This window comes from Xiphias gladius, chromosome 18 (assembly GCF_016859285.1).
Source record: "Xiphias gladius isolate SHS-SW01 ecotype Sanya breed wild chromosome 18, ASM1685928v1, whole genome shotgun sequence".
NCBI lineage: Eukaryota > Metazoa > Chordata > Actinopteri > Istiophoriformes > Xiphiidae > Xiphias > Xiphias gladius.
The window spans coordinates 26,444,407-26,464,896 of record NC_053417.1 but is presented as its reverse complement, the minus strand read 5'-3'; the positions used below and the strand labels follow the sequence as shown (position 1 = coordinate 26,464,896).

Below are 20,490 nucleotides of genomic sequence, written 5' to 3'. Positions count from 1 at the left end.
CCAAGAAATACTCGACATGACCACAAACTTCGTTCTAAACTAGGCTAAACACAGAGTTGTTCTGAACGAAGAAAGATGAAACTAGTACGGATCTGATGTAATTCTCAGTAAACTATACAAATGATGTCAATTCCGAAAAAATGTAACCCTAACCTTTAACCATGAGGTAAATAATAGGGACCTTTTTTTTTTTTTTTTTTTTTAAATATTCCTTACCGTGCCGCTAACCCTGACGTCGTAAAGCCGACCCCAGTCATCTTCATGGCTGTCAACCATCATCATACTATCATCCTCCTCCAGGAACCACTCAGCCTGCAGGTCAACCTTCACCTCCTCCCCCATGGAGTGCATCCCTATAGCGGGGAACAGCCCCTCCGCCAACACAGGAACCTCCACTGAACCCACCTGGATAGGAGAGGGACGTAAGGAAACAGTGAGTGAAGAAACATAAACAAACACAGAAGGTAAACAGAGACAACACTATATTAAAACACCAACCTCTTTGCCATTTTTGGTGAAAAAGACTGTTGTAAAACCTGCTTCAACATTTTCTGAGTGTATTCCACAGCCAACGCGGTCACCGCGAGCACATTTTGGCCCAAACTGCTGCCCCACAGGGTTGCCACTGTATAACCTAAGAGACGAGATAAAAATCTTCTTAACAAAAATGCTTGCTCCTTGTTGCTGCTCTGCTTGTGACTGCTAAAATAATGATCCAATCATGATTATTTTATCACTCTAGTCCTTTGTTCGAAGTGACAGCACGATTCCCACATCTCTCAGTAACTCAAAACGACACTGACTGACTCTAATGCCTGGGCCACACCCCTTACATTACCTGTGCGCGACACCTACCTCGGTGAACTGCTGCAGCTCGCGCACGTGTGTGTCCACACCGCTAACGCAGCCGCTGCGGTGCTGCTGTTGCCAGCCCTATTTTTCTATCTTGTTTTTGCCTTTGATAATGGCCATCTTTAATAATAATAATAATAATAATCTTTTGTTGATGCGCGGTCCGAAAAGAAAAGAGATTTGTAACCAGAAAACAGTCATATGATTTTTGTTTAGCCTTGTTAGCAGAGAGAGAGAGCGAGAGAGAGAGCGAAAGACTACTGCCCTTTACCCAATGTTGTATTTAATTATTGATATAATTATGGCCTACATTGGGTTTCTGCTATGACTATATAGATCACAGGTAGCTTCCACTTTCTCCTTTAATAACACGCAATTGCTAAAATGGTTAAAAAATGTTTTTAAATTTTTCTCATGTCTGTGACATATTCAGATACAGCGCATACATTGAAACTATAGAGAAAATTCTCAGTTTTATGTTACGCTGCTGGTATCATGTCTATCAGACTATCAACAGATCTGTTCCCTGTCTATTTTTGCTGGGAACCGTGCATGTCATGCATGAAAAATAGGCGAGGTGCCGAAACTCTAGACGACATGCCACGGCAGCGAAGCGTGAGCCACTGTGTGGCCGCTCTAACCTGTTAACATGAGCGCCAAAATGAAAACCAAGACGTTCAGCGACAGTAGCACACACGTGATGCATGTAGTGTAGGCCCAGGCGTAAAGCTGAATTTATACTTGTGCTTAGGATTTTATGCCGTCACAAGGAAGCCTTCCCGTGTAGACTACACTATAGGTAATAAGCACCTCCTCAGAAACAAAACTACACGTCGGTGCAAGAACTGTCATTGGTCAGCTTCCTGCTTATGTTTTCACCAACAAAACACAATGGCAGTAGAGACTGCTGTACATGAAGACAGCATACAGTATATCAGGTATTAAAAAGGTTTGGCTATCTTATCCTTTTTTGTATGACCTGACACACTTTTGCAATCCTGCAAAGCCATTTTCCCTGCAGACCCTATGTTTGCTGCAATTGTTGCTCTCTACGACAAATACAAGAATGTAAACAAGATTACTTTGGATATTAACTTTTGCACTATAATAACCTCCTACTCTGTAACGTTAGTTTGACGAGGAAAAACTTCCCATCCGCTCACTTAATGACAAAGTGAATAAAAATATGCAAACACACTTTAAAAAGGTATATAATTACAGCAACTGATATGGCCTGCTTATGTACAACACATCTGTCTAGTGTTGCAATTTTGCTATCCTCCGATTAAATCAGATGCTGAAATATGAAGTAGTTCCCACGCTGGAGGAATCTACATTGAGACTCCCACGCACTGCAAACCACAAATATAAATCCAGTTTTAAACTTGACGCTACATAGCACCTCCAGTAGAACTGCTTAGCACCCAGCATAGGTTAAGTATTTTATGCATGTAGCAGATGACTTTATTCTGAGTAATTTACAATTTCCAGATCAACAACATTACAAACAATAAGTTGATTAATTGATAACTAGATCATCAGAAAATCAAAAACCATTTTTGACAACAACAATGATTAATAATTTAAGACATTTATCAAGCAAAAATACAAAGCTTTCACTGGTTCAAGATACTCAATTGTTGATTCTTCGTATCTTTTTTATATTATTGCAAATTCAATATTTTTGGGTTTTAAAATATTGGTCAGATAAAACAAGTAATCTTAAGATGTCACTTTGAGCTCAGAGAAATTGACCACTACTCTACCTTCATAGAATAAATAATTTATCAAAAAAAAAGAAATTGTTTGTACGGCTTCAACTAATGAAAATATTCATTAGTTGAAGCCGTACAAACAATACTGAGGCGAGCAAGGTTCGGAGCCATTATTCCTGTAACGAGAGTGTTTTATGCTGGTGAAAAATGCTAAGAAAAAGTAAGAGCTAAGGAGAATGATACAGGGAATTACTGTTGCGGTTATGTGTGGATGCAGCAGCAGCAACAATCCATCTTCCCAAACCATGCAAGAAACCAATGCTGAACTGTACTGTATAGATGACTGTGGTTTGACTTACTTGCCGGTGTCAGCGTGGTAAGCTACAGAGTATGGCAGCCAGCCAGGCTGGTGGTCCAGCCTGTAGAATTTAGGCACCAGGCCAACAGCAATGGTCCCCCTCACCCCCGTGTCCACTATCGTCACCTACACACACACACACACACACACACACACACACACACACACACACACACACACACACACACACACACACACACACAGTAACTATGACTGTGGCACCACTTAAGCAGTTTAATTCACTGGCAAATCTGGAGCAGCTCTTTGTAATTGTTACTAACTTATATGGGGAGAATGAAAAGGTAAATTTTTGAAAAACAGCATGAATTTACAGTCAAACGAAATCAAAAATCAAAACACGAGCTTTATATTTTACTGAGACTTCACCAAGTTGCACCCTCAATGGAAAACTTGACTCAGGAAAGGAAGCCTCCCCAGTAAATCTCCCTCTTTCTTGACTCTCAGTCTGTGTGGCTAGTGTGGGTAGTGTGGGTAATGTTAGGCCGATTAGGTCGGCCAACAAGTTGCCCCAGATGTAGATCCCTATAAGTTAGCCATAATGGCTGTTCCTAGCAGCTACATTCTGTGTTTACCATGGGTCAGACTCCGAGACTAATTTTTGAAACGTTTATTTGGAAAGCTGAAGGAAGCTCGTGCTGGTTGCCCCAATATATCATGTTCTGCACGAGTCCTTGTTTCCCCAACCCATAGAGCCACAATAGCCACATTTATGGGAAATAGACCAAATTGAAATAAACCAGAATTATCCTGCATTTGTTTATGGGGTTTTTAGGGTATCTGATAGTGTTCATTTGCAGAGTGTAACAAAGCTGCAATATAGAGTTCGGTATTCAGTTTGTTGGAAATGGTTTAATCCAACGCAATCATGGTGTGGAGTAATTTTACTACATTTAGCATTAATAATAGTATTTCAGGGAAAATTTGACGATCATCATGATAATACCGTTTACCGTGACATTTTTGGCCACAATAATCGTAGCAATGAAATTGTTATACCGGCACATCCAAAGTTCAGAGGCCGAATGACAGGCAGAAAAAAACCTCCACAGTCACCTCCTCCCCTCAGACATACTGCCTGTCCGCCAGCTAAGCCCAATCACAGCAAAATGACACGGACTGCCAAGCAGAATTACGTGAAAGATAATGCAGGCAACACAGGAGAATAACCCCATCCTGTGTGTGTCTATATTTTTTTTCCCTTTCCTTTGTTGGTGAACTCTCCAAGTAATTTCTCACCCCACTTAATTCTCTTCTTCTGTATCATTCCCCACATGTCCTTTTTCCTTTTCCAATTTACCTGCCTCTTCATCCCCAAATCACTGTTCCTGATGGCTATGAGCACGTGAAACCAAACTTCTTGGGTTCCCCTGACTAAAAATTCCAGGCCCGATTCCTTTCAAGTCCTGCAATTTAAGGATAATACATTTTACCTTTGCTTTGTTAATGTAGTAAATTCTTTACCTTGGCAGGTTACCACTTCCACATCTAAACTGTTAAAATACCATGAATGTCCAAATGAAAAATTACAAAAAACACGTGAGATTATTTAGATTAGGAAAGAACTGGAATGTGCTCACTGATGAGCCGTTCAGTTATGTTGATATCGATTTTTCAAAAAAAATCTATCAAAACAAGTGGAATGCTGCAGATGTTTAGCTGGGCTTGAAGTAGACGGATGAATAAAACTGGAGAGTACTGACAACAGAGGTGAAATGGATTCCTTATGAAAGCAGAATGTAGAGAAACACGAGGATAGCAGTGACGCATACATCAACAGAAGCCTGACCTTTATGAGAATAAATGCTCCCAAATTTTCGAGATATCTGCGAAACTGACAGCATGTGCGTCACAGACTAGAGAAAAATGTAGCATTAAAAACTCTGGGTAATGACCACACTAAAATCCACTTGTTTAAATGTCAAAGAGAGATCTATCAGGCTCCCAATGTGATTCCCATTTAAATATAACCATTGTTATCGCCAAGACTTGCACGCTAAGGCAGGAGAGAGAAAGATCTGGGGGTCAGATGAGAGTTTGACATCACATTTAAAAGAAATGTCACATCTTGCACAAATCAGGGACACCTCACAGCCATGATAAATAATGTCAAAGTACATTGCCAGCTTTTATAAAGTCTTAGTGTAGCAGACCTGAAATGTTTTAACATATCTGAAAAGAATAGTGGAAGAAGTAAATAATTTCCTTGGGAGCTTGGTATAGCTACAGGACTCTGACGCTGCGTGGTCCCACCTGGGTCTATTTGCAGGCCAGCAGAATGACCTAGGTTCGCTGGATAATGTAGAGCGTAACGTTTCCTCCTGAAGCCTAAAAACCAAGATAAATAAGTATGCCTGCCTCACCCGCAGGATCTTCACTGCACGTTACACTACTGTGTTGTGCACCATCCAGAAATAAGCTCATAAATAACACACTGCAGCCCCAAGCACATCATTCAAGACTGAACCCCTTGCAACTTTCCTGCGCTAAATCACCAAGATACTTGTCTCTTTACTCTACTGTATGGATGAGAACAATTAGAACGGCCTGATACGTACTGTAGGAGCATTTCAGCTTTGCTAAAATAAATGTCCAATGCTTCTCCTGCTGCCACACTGCTGAAAAACACTGTGTGTTAGACTAATCTTTGTGCTCAGAGATACCACCTAACCCACACCCTATCCCTCATTCCATTGCAGCTAGGACATTTTTGAGGTAGTGGTTTTGCACTGGTGAACTGGGACTGTGGGGGGGCACTCAGAATTTAATATGAAGTTGAGAAAATTGTCAGCAATGGGATTCCAGTGGATAAAATTGCTGGCTGGATGGAAAAGCAATCTTGAGCACAACCAGGGACGACGGTATGTGGTAAGCCCATCATATTGAGAACCCACCCCACCCACCCCCCAAAAACACACACACACACACACACACACACACACACACACACACACACACACACACACACACACACACACACACACACACACATATATACCATTTCAAAATGAATACTTGTACAAAAGGACCAACAGTCCAACTTATTTTCTAATGGTTATCTGCTTTTTTGGATTTATGGTATACAAAGGAGGGTGACAGCCACAAAAGTTAGAGACAGCATTTTGTAGCGATCATGTCGTGATGCACAAAGAAAATTGTTGCTAACGGTAAGGTCTTGCAGAACTCAGTTACAATAACAAAGTCAGATGCTGACTTACAGCATCAATATCAATGTGCCTTACCTCGAAGTAGCAATTTCCCTTTGATAAAGGATGGCCAGCCACATAGCAACCCACCTCTTCAGAGTTCCCTTGGTAACTGAAGAGAAGAAATTACAGGTTAACAATAGGTAACTCCTAATGGGTTCGGCTGCTGTATGCACAATCAGAAACACATCTCGAAGAACAACCTCATCTTTGATCGAAGGATTGTCAAACACCATCAGTGTAATCACATGCGCCAACATGTGCAATGGAAAACACAAAAATTCGTAGCCATTATTGACAATGAAGACAATGAAGCAGATGTAGAACTGCTGCTGATATATCAAACGACTGTTTCCCAGAGGACATTTTACATGTGACAGTAACAAAAGCACAGGTGGAAAAATTAAACTTAAAGATGGTCTAATTCCTTTTAGTTGCTTTCAGTTTCTGTTTTACTGGTAAACTTGAATCGAACAAAACCATCCTTAATATTATTAGCAACACTTGTGCTTAGTTAAAATCTCTGCTGGGAAAACGGTCGATCTAATAGTTCATTGGAGCTTCTGAACCTCTATATCAGTACTGTTATATGTTTAACGTTCTGCACAGCATTAGAAACTGAATGAAATGCCATCGTCTTTAAAATAAGGAATCACAAGCACCAATTTTTTTATATAGCGTGATCACTATATAACAGAAATGAATGGTCAGTATAGGCCTTTGAGGTTTACAGTCAAACAAATAAAGGGACCAGTGTGTAGGATTTAGCTGGATCCAACAGCAGAAATGGAATATTATAGTCGTAATTACGTTTTCATTATTGTATAATAACCTGAAACTAAGAATTGTTGTGTTTTTTGGTTAGCTTAGAATGAGCCCTTCATATCTACATAGGGAGAGGGTCCTCTTCCACGGTGCCCGCCATGTTGCACCGCCATTTTTCTACAGTAACCCAGAACAGACAAACCGATCCCTGGCTCTACAGAGGCCCTTTTGTGTTTTTACGTTACCTGAAGGCAACCATAGGGTCTGCTACACGCTTGGAAAGGGAGGGATGAGGGGAGGGGTATTCAGTTGGTTGCAATCTGCAAACTCACCACTAGATGCCACTAAATCCTACGCACTGGTCCTTTAATTCAAACTAACCTAATTATAAAGTATCTAAATTTCCAGTATGGGTAGCATAAGATTTTTGGGAAAATACAGTGTTATCCATGTTATGCTGCCCTCGAAACAAGCCTCCATTAACAATCAGTTTCAGTCAGCTGTTTTGAACAAAAAAGTAGTTTAGAGTTGGGTTTAATAATGCAGAAGGCAAAACAAATGCGAACACGTATAGTGCCCTTAAATTTGTCTGTCTTCCATCTTGTACCCCTGTTGTGAGTCTGCTCCCCTTACTGAACAGTTTCCCCGTCAATGTCATATAAAGTTCAGCATTTCCGTAATCAGTTACATATATTCAGTCATGGCAGCAGACTTTTAGCACCACAGCAATGTCTCATGTTAGCTTACATGCTGTAAAATTGATAATGAATTCCAATCAGTGATTCTTAAATTTAAAAATTTGAGAATAAGAGGACACTGGTATTGGATCAGTACTCTAGGTCGACAGATACCCTCTGTTGAGGTATCGGAATCTGTATCGAGGCGAGAAAAGGTCAGATCTGTACATTGTTACTCCTTGCATATGGTGGGTCAGCATGTTGATGATATCAACGTGACTTCTTTCCAGCCACAGCTTCTGTTTTCTTTTGTAAATGCCCAGAGACACGTGGCCCACAAGAATAGTAATAAAATAAGAACAATTTCCTCACAACATCTTGCTAGGCAAAACCTACATAAAAGAGAAAGTATTTGACAATGTGTAATTAACCCACTATGGCACAGTTTTGTCTCTTATTATGCAAAGGTCACCGATGAGTAGGCAGAAAAACCAACACAATACAAAACAGAAACATCTTTTAAGATAAAGTCATATTCACCCAATCCAACAAAGCTACATGATCACCTAAGGTCAATCCCCACCCAGGTAAGTTCAAGGACTGGCTGACCTGAGTGTGTCTCCATCCTTCTGCAACCTCATATATCGTTCCTGTGCAGGGCGCCCGTCCCCAATATCTCTGATTCGACGCCTCAGATTCAGGAGGCATCTGTGGTGTAGTACGTTGATGTCATCCATCTGAATGAAAAAAATAGGGCAGTGGAAAAATAAACACTTTACCATTAAGCTCAGCAGGCTGTGCAATGTTTCCTGTCCTGCCCGTTTTTTGGCTGAGCCTCAAAGGAAAAAAATGAAAAGAAAAACCGCTTGGAAGAAGCTGAATCACAGAACCAATGACAATACCCATCCCCTCTCATCCTTTACACAATAACTGGTTGAAAGTTTCTGATGCTTATTCTCTAACACTGACTGCATAAAGGGTTTTCATTATCTTGTCATGTCAAGATGTGGCCATGATGTGACCCCGACGAGGCAGGTTCAAAATGTCAACAGTTCAAAGCATTGTAGTTTGTGTTTAGATTGACACTGATTAAGAAATTCTCAATATTGATGTTTTAATCCTGTAGTTTTTCTCAGTAGGTAAGACTACAGACGATTCAGTGTTTATCGTAGATCCTGCAATTGTAGTTAATCTCCACATTATGCTCTTTGGTTTGAGGGTTTGAAGGTGCTTGCTTCATTGTAACACAGCCACAATAAAGCCAAGACACTCTATAGCTTTATAGTTGATGTATCAGCATATTTTGGAATAACAACTACGGGGAAAGAGAAGAATATAACAAAAGGAAACCAATTCGTGAGCCGATTTGTGAGGTTTTTTCCTCAATTAATCAAACAATTGTTTGGTCTATAGAATGTCAGAAAATAGTGAAAATTGCTGATCACAATTTCCAAAGGTGATGTTATCAAATTCCTGGTTTGGTGCCAACGGTCCAAATTAGATCTATAAATATTCAGTTTAATATCACATAGGTCAAAGAACAGCTGCAAATCCTCACAATTGAGAAGCTGTCATTAGAGAACGTGTCTAATTAGTAAATGACTTTAATCGATTTTCAAAATAGTTGGAGATTAATTTTCTGTTGACTGACTATTCAAATCAATCAAATTATTTCTACTCCAGATACATTTGAAAGGCATAATGTTCAGTTTGCATAAGAAAGTTCATATGTGAATGAATCTCTTGTATAAAACTTGTATACAACACACCAGATAAGTGTAACTACTTCTATAATCTTAATACTACAGCTGCAACAATTAGATACAAAATTAATCAACAAATATTTTAATAATCAATTCACCGTAGTAGTAATTTCTTAAGCAATGGCATAAATTCTCTGGTTCCAGCCTCTCAAAACTAAGTCTTTACTTGCTCTCTTAGTCGTCTGTGATCTTTGGGTTATGGGCCGTTGGTCTAATAAAATAAGACGATGAGGACATTTTACACAATGCCATCAGGGAAGCATCTGACCGGTCCCAAATGAATTCCACAGCAGGACGAGCCCAAACATACAGCCAGAGTCAGAAAGAACTCTCTTCAGAGACAAGAAGAAAAAGGAGTCTTGCAACAAAGGGTCTGGCCTCTACAGAGCCCCGATCTCAACATCATGGAGTCAGTCTGGGATTACGTGAAGAGACAGAAGACACTGAGACGGCCTAAATCCAAAGAAGAACTGAGGCAAGTTTGCCGAGATGTGTGGAACAACCTACCTGCCAAGTACCTTGGAAAACTGTGTGAAAGCATACCAAATACTACTACTGGTTTATAAAGCACTGAATGGTTTAGGGCCAAAATACATTTCTTACCTGCTGCTCTATTATGAACTCTACGGTTGTCTGGGACAGGTCTGCTTATGGTCCCCAGGGTCAAAACCAAACATGGTAGAGCAGCATTCAGATTCTATGTTCCACATGTCTAGAATAAACTCCCAGAAAACTTGACGTCTGCTCAAACTCTCAGCTTTTTTAAAATACGGCTTAAAAGTTGTCTGTTTGCCACTGCATTTTATTATGTTATACCTGGGACTATTTATTCAGATCTAGCAAGGCATTGTAATTTTTAGTCTCTCTTCATTTATCTGTTTTAGCTTATTTTGATTTCTTATTTTTTTCTGCTCTTTTAAATCCTATTTAAATGTGTTTTTGTATGACTTCTATGTTTAATGTAATGTACTTTGAATTGCCCCCAACAATTTTTATTGTTTGAGAAGGTTTACTTTTCTCTTGTACACCATCATTATTATTCTCATGCTTCATCCATACATGATTTGATAGCGAATTTATGCATGGTTATGTAACTCAATTATGTGACTCAATTAAATGTGAATTTATTCTTTGCTGTACCTTCCTTGCAGTGATGACGGGGGGGGGGGTTATCTCTGCTGTGCATATGAAACCTGTCTATGTAAGAGAGACACAGGTGACCAACACACACACACAAAGATGAAGGTACCGTAAACAATAGTCGTTCTATGCATTGATTGCAATGACCCCTTTCTACCCATTTGATATTTATTTCAGCACTCCTTGCACTCTTCCAAACTTGCACCATTTGTTTAAATTAACTGTCTGACTTGTATATAGATATTTTAAGTTGTTTGTTGTTGCTATATGTATGCATCTTTTTTTATTTCACCTACTGTCTTGTATATAATAGTCATATGTTTATGGTTATTTATTTTTACTCAGCTTTGTTGACATTGTTTTTGCTGTATGCCCTTGTGCGTCTTCCTGAATATTGTTATTGGTACTTTGTACGTACATTAAGAGCCACTAGCAACCGGAGTCAAATTCCTTGTATATACAAACACACTTGGCCAATAAAGCTGATTCTATAGACAGTAATTGATTTATTTTGGATTTGGTTCTACATGTCGTTCACTGACGTTGTGTGATGTTTTAAGTAAATAACAAAAACGTCAAACTCGGACTTACTTGTCCGATTTTCTTCGTTCCGATATTCTATTTCCGATGCTATCAAAAGATAAATTAGTCCCACATTAAAACAGAAAACGTGAGGAGGGACAGTGGGCGTGCCAGTGTTTACAGCTAACGCTGTCAACGTTTACAAGCTAGCAACTCAAAACCAACCGCGCTAACGGTAAAGATAATTTAAGTTATGATAGCAAGAAGGCAAAGACAGTTTACTGCCACCATTTCGGCTGGCAATGGTATAACACTTAGTGTTAATCAAATAACATTTCAAAACAGTCATTTTCAATTCGCGTTGGTGACGAGGATTTAGTTTAGTAGCCGAGCTAGACATGGGTTAGCATCATTAGCGGCTAATGGGATAGCTTCTTTGGTTGAAGCTGAGGTTCGGTGCTTAACAAGAGGATGACGAGAGGTCATTTTCAAAAAGTGGAGGGTAGAACAAAAAAATGATTACAGGTGCCGCTTACCTGTTATCTAGGCGGCTAATAAGACAGAAACTCACTTTTATCCATCAGCCATCAGTCCATTACCGCCATATAAAACTTTACAAACTGGAGTTCGGCGCTTCCCAGTGACATCACACCCTCGTTACCGAAATGGCCAATCACAGCGAGGTTTGCGAAGTGGTGACAAGTGTTCAGCCAATCCTGTCGCTCGATTTATGTGCGTGTGTGTGTGTGTGTGTGTGTGTGTGTGTGTGTGTGTGTGTGTGTGTGTGTGTGTGTGTGTGTGTGTTTGTATATGTCTTTCTATGGTTGTGTGGACAAATTTTGGTTCGAAACCATCGTTGTGAGGACATTTTGGCCGGTCATCACAGCTTCAAAGGGGTGTTTGCTGGTTAAGACAGGGCTTTAAGGTTCAGGTTAGAATTAGGCTTAGTTTAGGGTTAGGGTTAGGATTAAACAAGTAGTGGTTGACAAAACAAGTGGGTTAGGATTAGGGTAAATCTCCAGGACACGAATTCAATGTGATGTCATCTGAATTGGTGGCCAGATTTAATGTTTAGTCTTTACGCCGAAGAGCCACAATAATGAAAATATTAGCTGGGTTTCACCATGATGAATGCTGTGGTAAGTGCGCAACCCCACTCTATGAACCGACTTCTTTCACTAGCACTGCGTCTGGTGAGTGTCACAGTACAACCTGTATTTTGTCCTACTGCTGACGGTTGTGTCTCATGATCCTAAACCGACATATAACTAACAAAGCCTTGAAGCAGGCAGGCGGCCAGTTTAACAGAAAGTCAGGGGGATACTGCTCGGCAGTGCATAGCACTGTGTCCGCTGGTAGAGGATGTATTCAGATCCTTTACTTGGGTAAAGGTACTAATAACACACTGTAAGAATACTCCATTACAAGTAAAAGCCCTGCGTTTGCAATCTGTCTCAAGTAAAATATTGTAAGTATAACCAGGAAATATGCTTAAAGTATTGAAAGTAAAAGTAGCCCATTTAATGCAGAAAAATGGTTATACTATTATATATTCGATCATTGGATTATTATCACCCATTTCTTAATGTGTTAAAAAGCTTTTTAGTTTTTTAGTTGGTGGAAGTGGAGCGATTTTTTGTATAGGACCTTGAGTAATTGATTATCTTTATTAGGGATTAATTTGATGATTATTTTCTGATTGATTGTTTGGTACCTCAAACAATTATTTTCAAAAAATTAAAATGATTAAAAGGAAAAGCAGCAACAAAAAACTTTTGCTTGACAAATTACTTATAAAAATAGTTTTGAGTTTAACTTGTAACAAAGCATCATATTTTATAAGCTCTTCATATGTTTTGTGTGCGCAAATCCAAATTTGTAAAGTAACCGAATCTCAATATTTCCCTCTGAATTGTAATGGAGTAAAAGTATAAAGTGAAGTTCAGAGCACCTCACTTTTGTACTTAAGTGCAGTACTTGAGTAAATGTACTCAGTTACAGTCCACCACTAGTAGTGTCCCAAAACAAGGGTTAGTGAGGACTCTGGTTGCTGTGTTGAAAGCAGAAGTGGCAGCAGAGAGACTCTCTGAACCAGCTGTGATAGACCTGAGCCAGGGAGGCAGAGAAAAGGAACAAACTGGGGAAGAAACTGTGTAGCTGCCTGGAGGAGAAAAAATGAATAATCCAGGGCAATGTGGAAAAGAGAGCCCCCGTTGGTCTGGCGTGGGTCTTGGAACATTCTCCTGATATGTGGAAACAGACTAGTGCTGTAGCTCGTGAGCTGATGGGAACACAAGACGGCAGGTGATTTCGGCCCTCCTTGCCAAGATTAATCAGAACAACAGGCTGCTGATGGCAAGGCAGATTTTGGCCTCGTGTAGCCCTGAATTCCAGCAAGTACAGGCCGTTGGGTATGTCTGTGTGCTCTGTAATGTCTGTACTCCTACTGCAGGGGCGAGTGAGCAAGTGCCAGCTGAACTGCTCACACACGCAGCACATTTTGTTCATAAGTATATGTCATGAGTAGGGCTGCAGCTAAGAGTTATTTTCATTATCAATTAATCTGCCGAATATTTTATCAGTTAATCGATTAATCGTTTGGTCCATAAAACATCGGAAAAAAGCGAGAAAGGCCCCTCACAATATCCTAGAGCACAGGCTGACGTCATTAAATGTTTTTCTTGTTTCAACCAACGGTCCACAACCCATAACTGTTCAATTTACTATAATGTGAGAACAAGAAAGGTAACCAATCCTCACATTTGACAACCTGGAACCATCAAGTGTTTGGCATTTTGGCTTGAAAAATGATTTAAGAGATTAATCGATGATCGAAATAGTCGCGGATCCATTTTCTTTCAATCGACCAATTGATTGATGGACTAATCATTAAGGTTCAAGTCATGTGCCTCACACAAACTTATGTTTTATCAGTACAGGTCAACATGGCTAGGTTAGTATCCTAAAGCTGTTCATGCTTCATAAAACTCGTTGGAATTGTGTTCATGTTAAATCTGCCCACAGAGCAACCCATGGCAGCAAGGCAGAGCCCGATAACACAGGAGACAATGGGACTCTAGATAAGACAGGAATTCATTCCTCAGCGCTCTACCTACTGCCAGACTCTACCAACTGTCTTCATGTGCGCACCCTTCACTTCGCTTTCAGTTTCTGTTTTTACACATACCGTTACCGCACATACATCCCTGTGCGTCGACGTTCGTATTTTAAATTTGCAGGGCCATAATGTTCTGTGCGGACAGTAGGGCACCATTCCTTAGTGGCAATAGTGGAACCATTACTAAAATATTTCACCCCAATAGAATTGCTGATACCTCCAGTGTTACTGTGTTTATAATTTGAGGCGCTTCTATAGAATATTCAAGTAAAAGTAGCTCACTAAATTATGACTAAATCACTAAAAGGCTTATATAAAAGTACATACAGTCTTTACACTTTACACAGTGTACTAAAGTATTTTAACTGCAGTAGTTGCAAAGTTACCTGTATCTGGTATCTGTCTTGAAAAGTAAAAGAATTATGCCAGTTGTATTTTAAATGTAATAACATCATTTGACTACACCAAATAACCTGCCTTAGTTGGAACACCCTGCGGATCTGTGCGGACATGACAGTTTTATCACATCAGGAATGTCAGGATCGAGTGCTGTGTGTTGAGCAGGAGGGCCAGGGGCTCAGTGGTCCTCTTTTGAAGATGGCACCCGTGTAGAAAATCTTAACTGGCTGAGTGGAGCGATGGATTGCACTATTAGCAGTTTGGCTCAGGCCGGTCAACGTGCATTCCTGCAAAAGTGAGTCCTCCTCCTCCTCCTCCTCCTAATTATCCAGATGATTACTCTTGCAATTCAAACAACTGGCGAGCAATAGTCTCCACTGCCCTCATACTTCAACATGTGATACGGTCCGTGAAGTCAAGTAATATCTGATGGCTGCGGAAATGGGATTCAGAAGTTGACTTGCTTATTAAAGACCAGATTAGTTCCTTTTGTAGGGGCAGCGCATTGCATATCTGACTCAGCAGTGATTTTGATTAAGCTGAGGCACAGTTTCAGTTGGTATAAAAACTAATGTCACATCAGTGTGTTACACTTCTGTTAAGTAATACACTGACGTTTCTAAGGTACATGCAGTATCACTGCCTTCATTTCTTGACAGATTTCTTCTGGAGCCCACCAGTTCATTTGGTATTCTCTAAACTTCGATGTATATGACGAAAAGGACAGGGTACCTCAGGTGTGGAATTCGGCTCTAGCATAACATATTTGTACGGGGAATATTCTCTGTCATAACATCCTAAAGAATTCAAGCGGGGGAAAGCACACAGCTGTGCATTTGTCGTAGCAAATGACATTGCAGTGGCGATGCTGATGGAGGCACGCATAGGTTTGTATTTGTTACCATGGCAAACAGTGTGCCAGAAAGGTCTCTGACATCGGAAAGAAAGTGCAAATATCTGAACATGACTACTACTCTTTATGCATGTGTAAGGTTGAGCATAAGTGTAAGAAGAAGGGCTAGATGTATGTGTGAGCATATAACAGGAAAGGGTGGGGAGATTTTGATAATTTCTGAAAGGAACATAATCCACCCCCCACTTGCTCTCTCCCTCCCTGCCACCTCCCTCTCTGTGTCTCTCTCTCTCTCTGTCTTTCTCTCTCTCTCTGAGTCCCAGCCCCTGAAGGTGTCATAACTGCTCTCTCTCTCTCCCCCTCTCTCTCTCTCTCTCACTCTCTCAATCTCTCTCTCTCTCTCTCTCTCTCTCTCTCTCTCTCACTCTCTATCACCGCCTTTCAGATCTTTAAAAGCTGGTGCTTTGCTGTGTCTCTCGCGATCTCCATTTGTCTCCTCTGGCACTGCAGGGGACTCAACCGGCAAAGCACCAAGGAAAGCTACTGTATAGAAAACGGGAAGAAGACTGAGGAAAGGGGAGAGAAAGGGAGAGAGAGTGAGAGAAAAATATACATCCAGAAATAGCATCAGCCACATTTAACTGACAGAGGGTGACAGTCTGGAGAACCTGAGACCTGGACAGAAAATGCCTATCCTTTCTAACTTAACAACCGTTGTTTTGTTGCTGATTGCCCACTGCGGATCATGGACTGGGGCAAATCGCTTGGGGCCCTTCAAGGTCTGTCCCTCCTGCAGGGATCCACTGGGGGCAGGTAGGCCCCCCAGGGACCATAATGTTGCCGGTAGCACGTCAGTGTTGGCCCAGGGAGAGCCCTGTGGTGTGTACACGCTGAGCTGTGCCAAGGGGCTCCGCTGTGTTCCCCCACCACGGGAGCACAGCCCCCTCCAGGCTCTGTTGCAGGGAAGGGGCATTTGCGCCAAGCACAGCAGGACTAGTCCCACTGAGAGGCCCCCCCCGACAGGTAAGATACTGTATATACACACACACACACACACGTGCATGAAATCACATATGCATACATACATGCATACACCTACAGATGCACATGCATGGACACTGCAGGTAGCCTCTAAATGTACACGGGTCTAGTGAGGGTATTGTCACGGGCACCACACATGACTGTATCCTGAGTCTGCCTCCTGTATGTCTGTAAATTGCATGTGATGCTGTGTCACTCACCGACGAAAGGAAAGGCCAATCAGTGTGTGACATTTACGCCTGGATGCATTTTTGTGCACCACAGATGAATTTGCAAACCCCTACAGTCCAATACTGCTCTGCAGTGCCTCTGGAGTCACTGTGATTTAAAAAAAAAAAAAAAAATGTCATTTGTCTTTACAGTCCTGTTGTTAATCAGAAATGATGGAAAATCCCCAAAAACCTGGGGGTTATTTCTGAACGGCATTCAGTGAGATTTTATTCCGTCTTGGGGGGTTGCAACAGTGTCTAAGTTCAGATGCATAGACTTGCATTGATATGATTTGTCTGCCATGTATCCATTCATTTCAATGACAGGGTGCATGCCAATGATCCGTCCTACAAGTCATGCTCTCTGTGGAGAATTTAGAATGAATGTGAAACTGTGACAGCGTTACCAACGTCCTGATGGAGCTGCTTTTTATTGTAGTGATCCCCATCTACTGTTCAAACAGAGATACTGCGATTAACTACCTGAAAGGGGAAATATACGGATGGAAATGAGGTCTCTCAATGAACACCCCCAGATAGACCTCATCCGTGTGGCGGCTTATTAATGTCTTGTGCAAAAACACGCAAAGTTACATAACACAGTCTAAATGTCTGTATGTAGCATGTATTGTCAAATGTGACAGTGGATGTGGTTTGATGTTAAGGGCTAAGATGGTTTTATGTGACGTTTTCATGCCGGTGTGTCGTTTCTTCTCAGGTCCACATCCCTCACACAGTGGTGAAATTGAAAAAGTAAGTTCATGCTCTTATTTTACAGCCTTGAACGAATGAAGCGCACGGACCCTCACCTGAATGAGATGTATGAAGCTGATTTTATATAACAAGGTGGCATTAATACGCATCAAATGTGACGGGAAGGGTTGTGTATCGAGCTGCGTTGCACTATAGAGCGCTATTGCCATAGATCCGTCCTCGGCTGTTTTGGGTGTTGCAGTGACATGTACACACACTGCTCTGAAGCCAATGGTTTATGGTGCATGATGTGTGCGCTGCTATGCGGCAGAACTAATTGAGCATGATGTGAATCAGGAAAGTTTCGAGTCGGCCGCTGCCGCCACAGATTTTTTTCGCTTTGCGAGCCGGCTGATCTGAAAGCATTTGAGCTACCGTGCGTGCTATCATGGGGACGTCGACAGTCACATAAATGATCCTGATGACACAGTTTAATTTCACAAAAGTGACACAAAAACGCACAGTCACCTCAAACCATTCAGTGACCTGAAAAGCCAAAGCATTGTGTAACAATATGGTTATATAATGTTATACAATATGTGACTTCTAATATGTATATATATATATATATATATATATATATATATATATATATATATATACATATTCCCTGCTTCTGCCTCTATTGCTGCATCACAGTAGCTAATCCTTTGTGATTCACATCGACATGTTTTGTGATCAAGAGGGATTTCTGCCAACACAATCACCTGAGGGTGGGGTGGGGGGTTGGGGGGGGGCACTCTTTTTTAGATGAAGACAGGTCCTCTTTCTTTGCCTCTGCTGATGTTTGTAGTCACACTCTGCGTTGCCGTTTTCAGGCACCCTGCCGCAAGCTGCTCAATAGTGTCCTGAGGGGTCTTGAGCTGACCATCTTCCAGTCTGACCGCGACATCTATATACCCAACTGCGACACCCGTGGCTTCTACAGGAAAAAGCAGGTAGAGTATCACGGCCACCCGAATCATCGTGACGTGTAATACTGGAACTTTGTTGGCTGTCCTGATCTTATGTGATGTGAAAACGTGTGTCTGCTGCACTAACTTGGTGTCACTGCATATATTTCTGAGCGTCGGAGCTGCACACCGCTGCAGATTTCTGCTCGGTGCATCCAGAGATCTGTCTGTGACCACAGGGGCTGAGAATAACTGACACTTCCCTCTGCGAGCCTCTCAGCTGTGGGCACCGAGAATCAGTACTGCGCTATGATGACATATCATTTTCTCTCTCTTCCTCTCTCACCACCTTTCCCACTCTCCCACTCAATCTCCACCCTCCTTTCCCTTTCAAAATCTCCCTCTCCGTCTCTAAATCTCGCACAGTGCCGCTCCTCCAAGGGCATGCAGCGTGGCCATTGCTGGTGCGTGGATGAGCTCGGCACGCCCGTGCCCTCGCACGCCAGCGAAGATGGTACCTTACCATGCGATGGGGAGTGAGGGATGAGTCCGTACTATTGCTCTGAGCCTGATGTGGAGGAAGAGGAGAAGGAGGAGGAGGAGGAGGAGGTGGTGGAGCAGCAGGAGCACAGGGAGAGGGGGTGGCTTTAGCATGTGCTAGACAGTGCCTGGACAGGAGGTAGCAGGGATAAACCACTTCCTCTGGAAAACACACACCAGTTAACGTTCATGTCCTCTCTAGAAGCAAGACACACACACACTCTCACAGTCACAGCAACAATAAAATCTGCCTGAATGTTCAACAGTTGCAGCAACGTCCTCTGCGTTGTCTGGTGACATGCTGCATGCTCACATTAATGCTCCGTGAACTGCCTCAGTGATCCAAGCGGTGTAACTCCGAATGATCTCTATATTCCCTGGCTCTTGTCCTGGCTTTTCTGGTAGATTTTTGTTTTCCTCTTTACTTTAGGATAGCTGACACTGCCTGTGTTTGTTCCGATCTCAGTGGGCTGAAATACTGTTACGCAGGTGATGTGACACAAATGTTTGAAAAATGTGTCTCCCTCACCGTCCTCTCTCCCTCTCTCCAAAGATACACTGATATCAACATACCTAATTGACAGAATATTTCTTTTCTTTTAATTTATTTTTGAGTATGTATTACCATCAAGTACTGCTTGAATCTTACAGTATCTTATATATATGTAAAGTCAGAAAAAATAGTCATACGAATATGATCCTGGATGCTTCTGTTCATTTTATTTGTCAAAATGGCGTTCTGACTGCTTATTAGTTGATTGTTTGTACATATGTTGGAATTTTGTGGTTGACTGTGTGTTCTGAAGTGGCAGACAAAAAGCTTACGGCTGTTACCCTTTTCAAAAAGTTGTAAGGCATATTTTTATACACGTCAATATAATATTTTATATATGAATTGTTGGTTTATTTAATGAACTACAGTACAATGCCATGTATTTTTATATTGTCAGCAGTTTCTTATTTAAAGACAGAGATTATTTTATTTCATGTTAGGGGAAGTGTTGCGCTTCAGAGGCACCTTTATGGCAAAACTCATCACATTCATCAGAGCTCTATTCTATTAACTGCTGTACATCTTATGGTTATATCTCATGTTTTTAATTTCCTTTTTATTTATGCTTTGTTCATTTGAGAATTGAGAATGTCCATGTTACTATTATGTTTTATTTTGGCACATCATACTATAAATTCTGATTTCAATAGAGGGAAAAAAAATGATCAGATTTGTTATTGTTATAGTATGTCTTTCCCAAGTCCTTGCAAAAGTCATGAAATTGTGTGCTATTAAAGTGTAATTAGAATTTATCTATTTCTGACCAATCTTGTTGTGCCAATGTGTGTGCCGTGATGATAGGTCCGTGCACAAAGGACCTTACGATTTGCAAATATGAAAATAAAACATAATGATAATAAAAATGGAGAAGAATAAAACATATATTAATATAACAGCAGGTGTTGAGTGGGTTCTTTTGAGTGGTGTCGCTAATGTGGTGGGATATTTGTAAGAGATTTTAATGCTGCTGCTGCTGCTGCTGCCGTTGTTGATGACGGACGAAGGAGAAGCAGGGCAAAGATAATAATGATTATAATTAATATTGAACAGCAACTGTTGCTAGTTACTCTACAGAATAATACAGTCTCTCACATGCCAAACGTCAACCGCATCAA

The 20,490-nt window shown here is 41.1% G+C and overlaps 2 protein-coding genes across 5 annotated transcripts in view; one reads left to right on the top strand and one right to left on the bottom strand.

The window, feature by feature from the left end:
- Positions 1 to 11,700, bottom strand: part of spryd3 (SPRY domain containing 3) — a 61,224-nt gene extending 49,524 nt beyond the window's left edge. The window contains exons 1-6 of one of the 2 annotated variants that reach the window (XM_040152795.1): positions 11,553 to 11,700; positions 8,201 to 8,328; positions 6,186 to 6,261; positions 2,927 to 3,051; positions 499 to 634; positions 217 to 405 (exon numbers count right to left, since the gene is read on the bottom strand). In XM_040152795.1, coding sequence (XP_040008729.1) covers positions 217 to 405; positions 499 to 634; positions 2,927 to 3,051; positions 6,186 to 6,261; positions 8,201 to 8,328 — 654 coding nt within the window. In that variant the 5' untranslated portion in view covers positions 11,553 to 11,700. The remainder of the gene's footprint in view (positions 1 to 216; positions 406 to 498; positions 635 to 2,926; positions 3,052 to 6,185; positions 6,262 to 8,200; positions 8,329 to 11,552) is intronic. The other variant, XM_040152796.1, reaches the window with a different exon arrangement.
- On the top strand, positions 11,199 to 20,239 carry igfbp6b (insulin-like growth factor binding protein 6b). 3 transcript variants are annotated; one of them, XM_040152798.1, is made up of 5 exons: positions 11,199 to 11,251; positions 15,897 to 16,409; positions 17,355 to 17,389; positions 18,208 to 18,327; positions 18,709 to 20,239. In XM_040152798.1, the coding sequence occupies exons 2-5, from the start codon at positions 16,073 to 16,075 to the stop codon at positions 18,820 to 18,822; spliced, it is 606 nt and encodes a 201-aa protein (XP_040008732.1). In that variant the 5' UTR covers positions 11,199 to 11,251; positions 15,897 to 16,072; the 3' UTR covers positions 18,823 to 20,239. The 3 variants fall into 3 exon arrangements, with proteins under 3 accessions (XP_040008732.1, XP_040008731.1, XP_040008733.1); XM_040152797.1 differs by having other exon boundaries at positions 11,223 to 11,251; positions 15,832 to 16,409; XM_040152799.1 differs by lacking the exon at positions 11,199 to 11,251 and adding an exon at positions 14,690 to 14,828.
- Positions 20,240 to 20,490: the final 251 nt, after the last annotated feature.

Excerpts from the sequence above, each read along its gene's own strand:
- igfbp6b (XM_040152798.1), top strand. The coding sequence starts at position 16,073 with ATGCCTATCCTTTCTAACTTAACAACCGTTGTTTTGTTGCTGATTGCC. Across the intron at positions 16,410-17,354 it reads TGAGAGGCCCCCCCCGACAG|GTCCACATCCCTCACACAGT; the intron begins GTAAGATACTGT and ends GTTTCTTCTCAG. Across the intron at positions 18,328-18,708 it reads GCTTCTACAGGAAAAAGCAG|TGCCGCTCCTCCAAGGGCAT; the intron begins GTAGAGTATCAC and ends AATCTCGCACAG.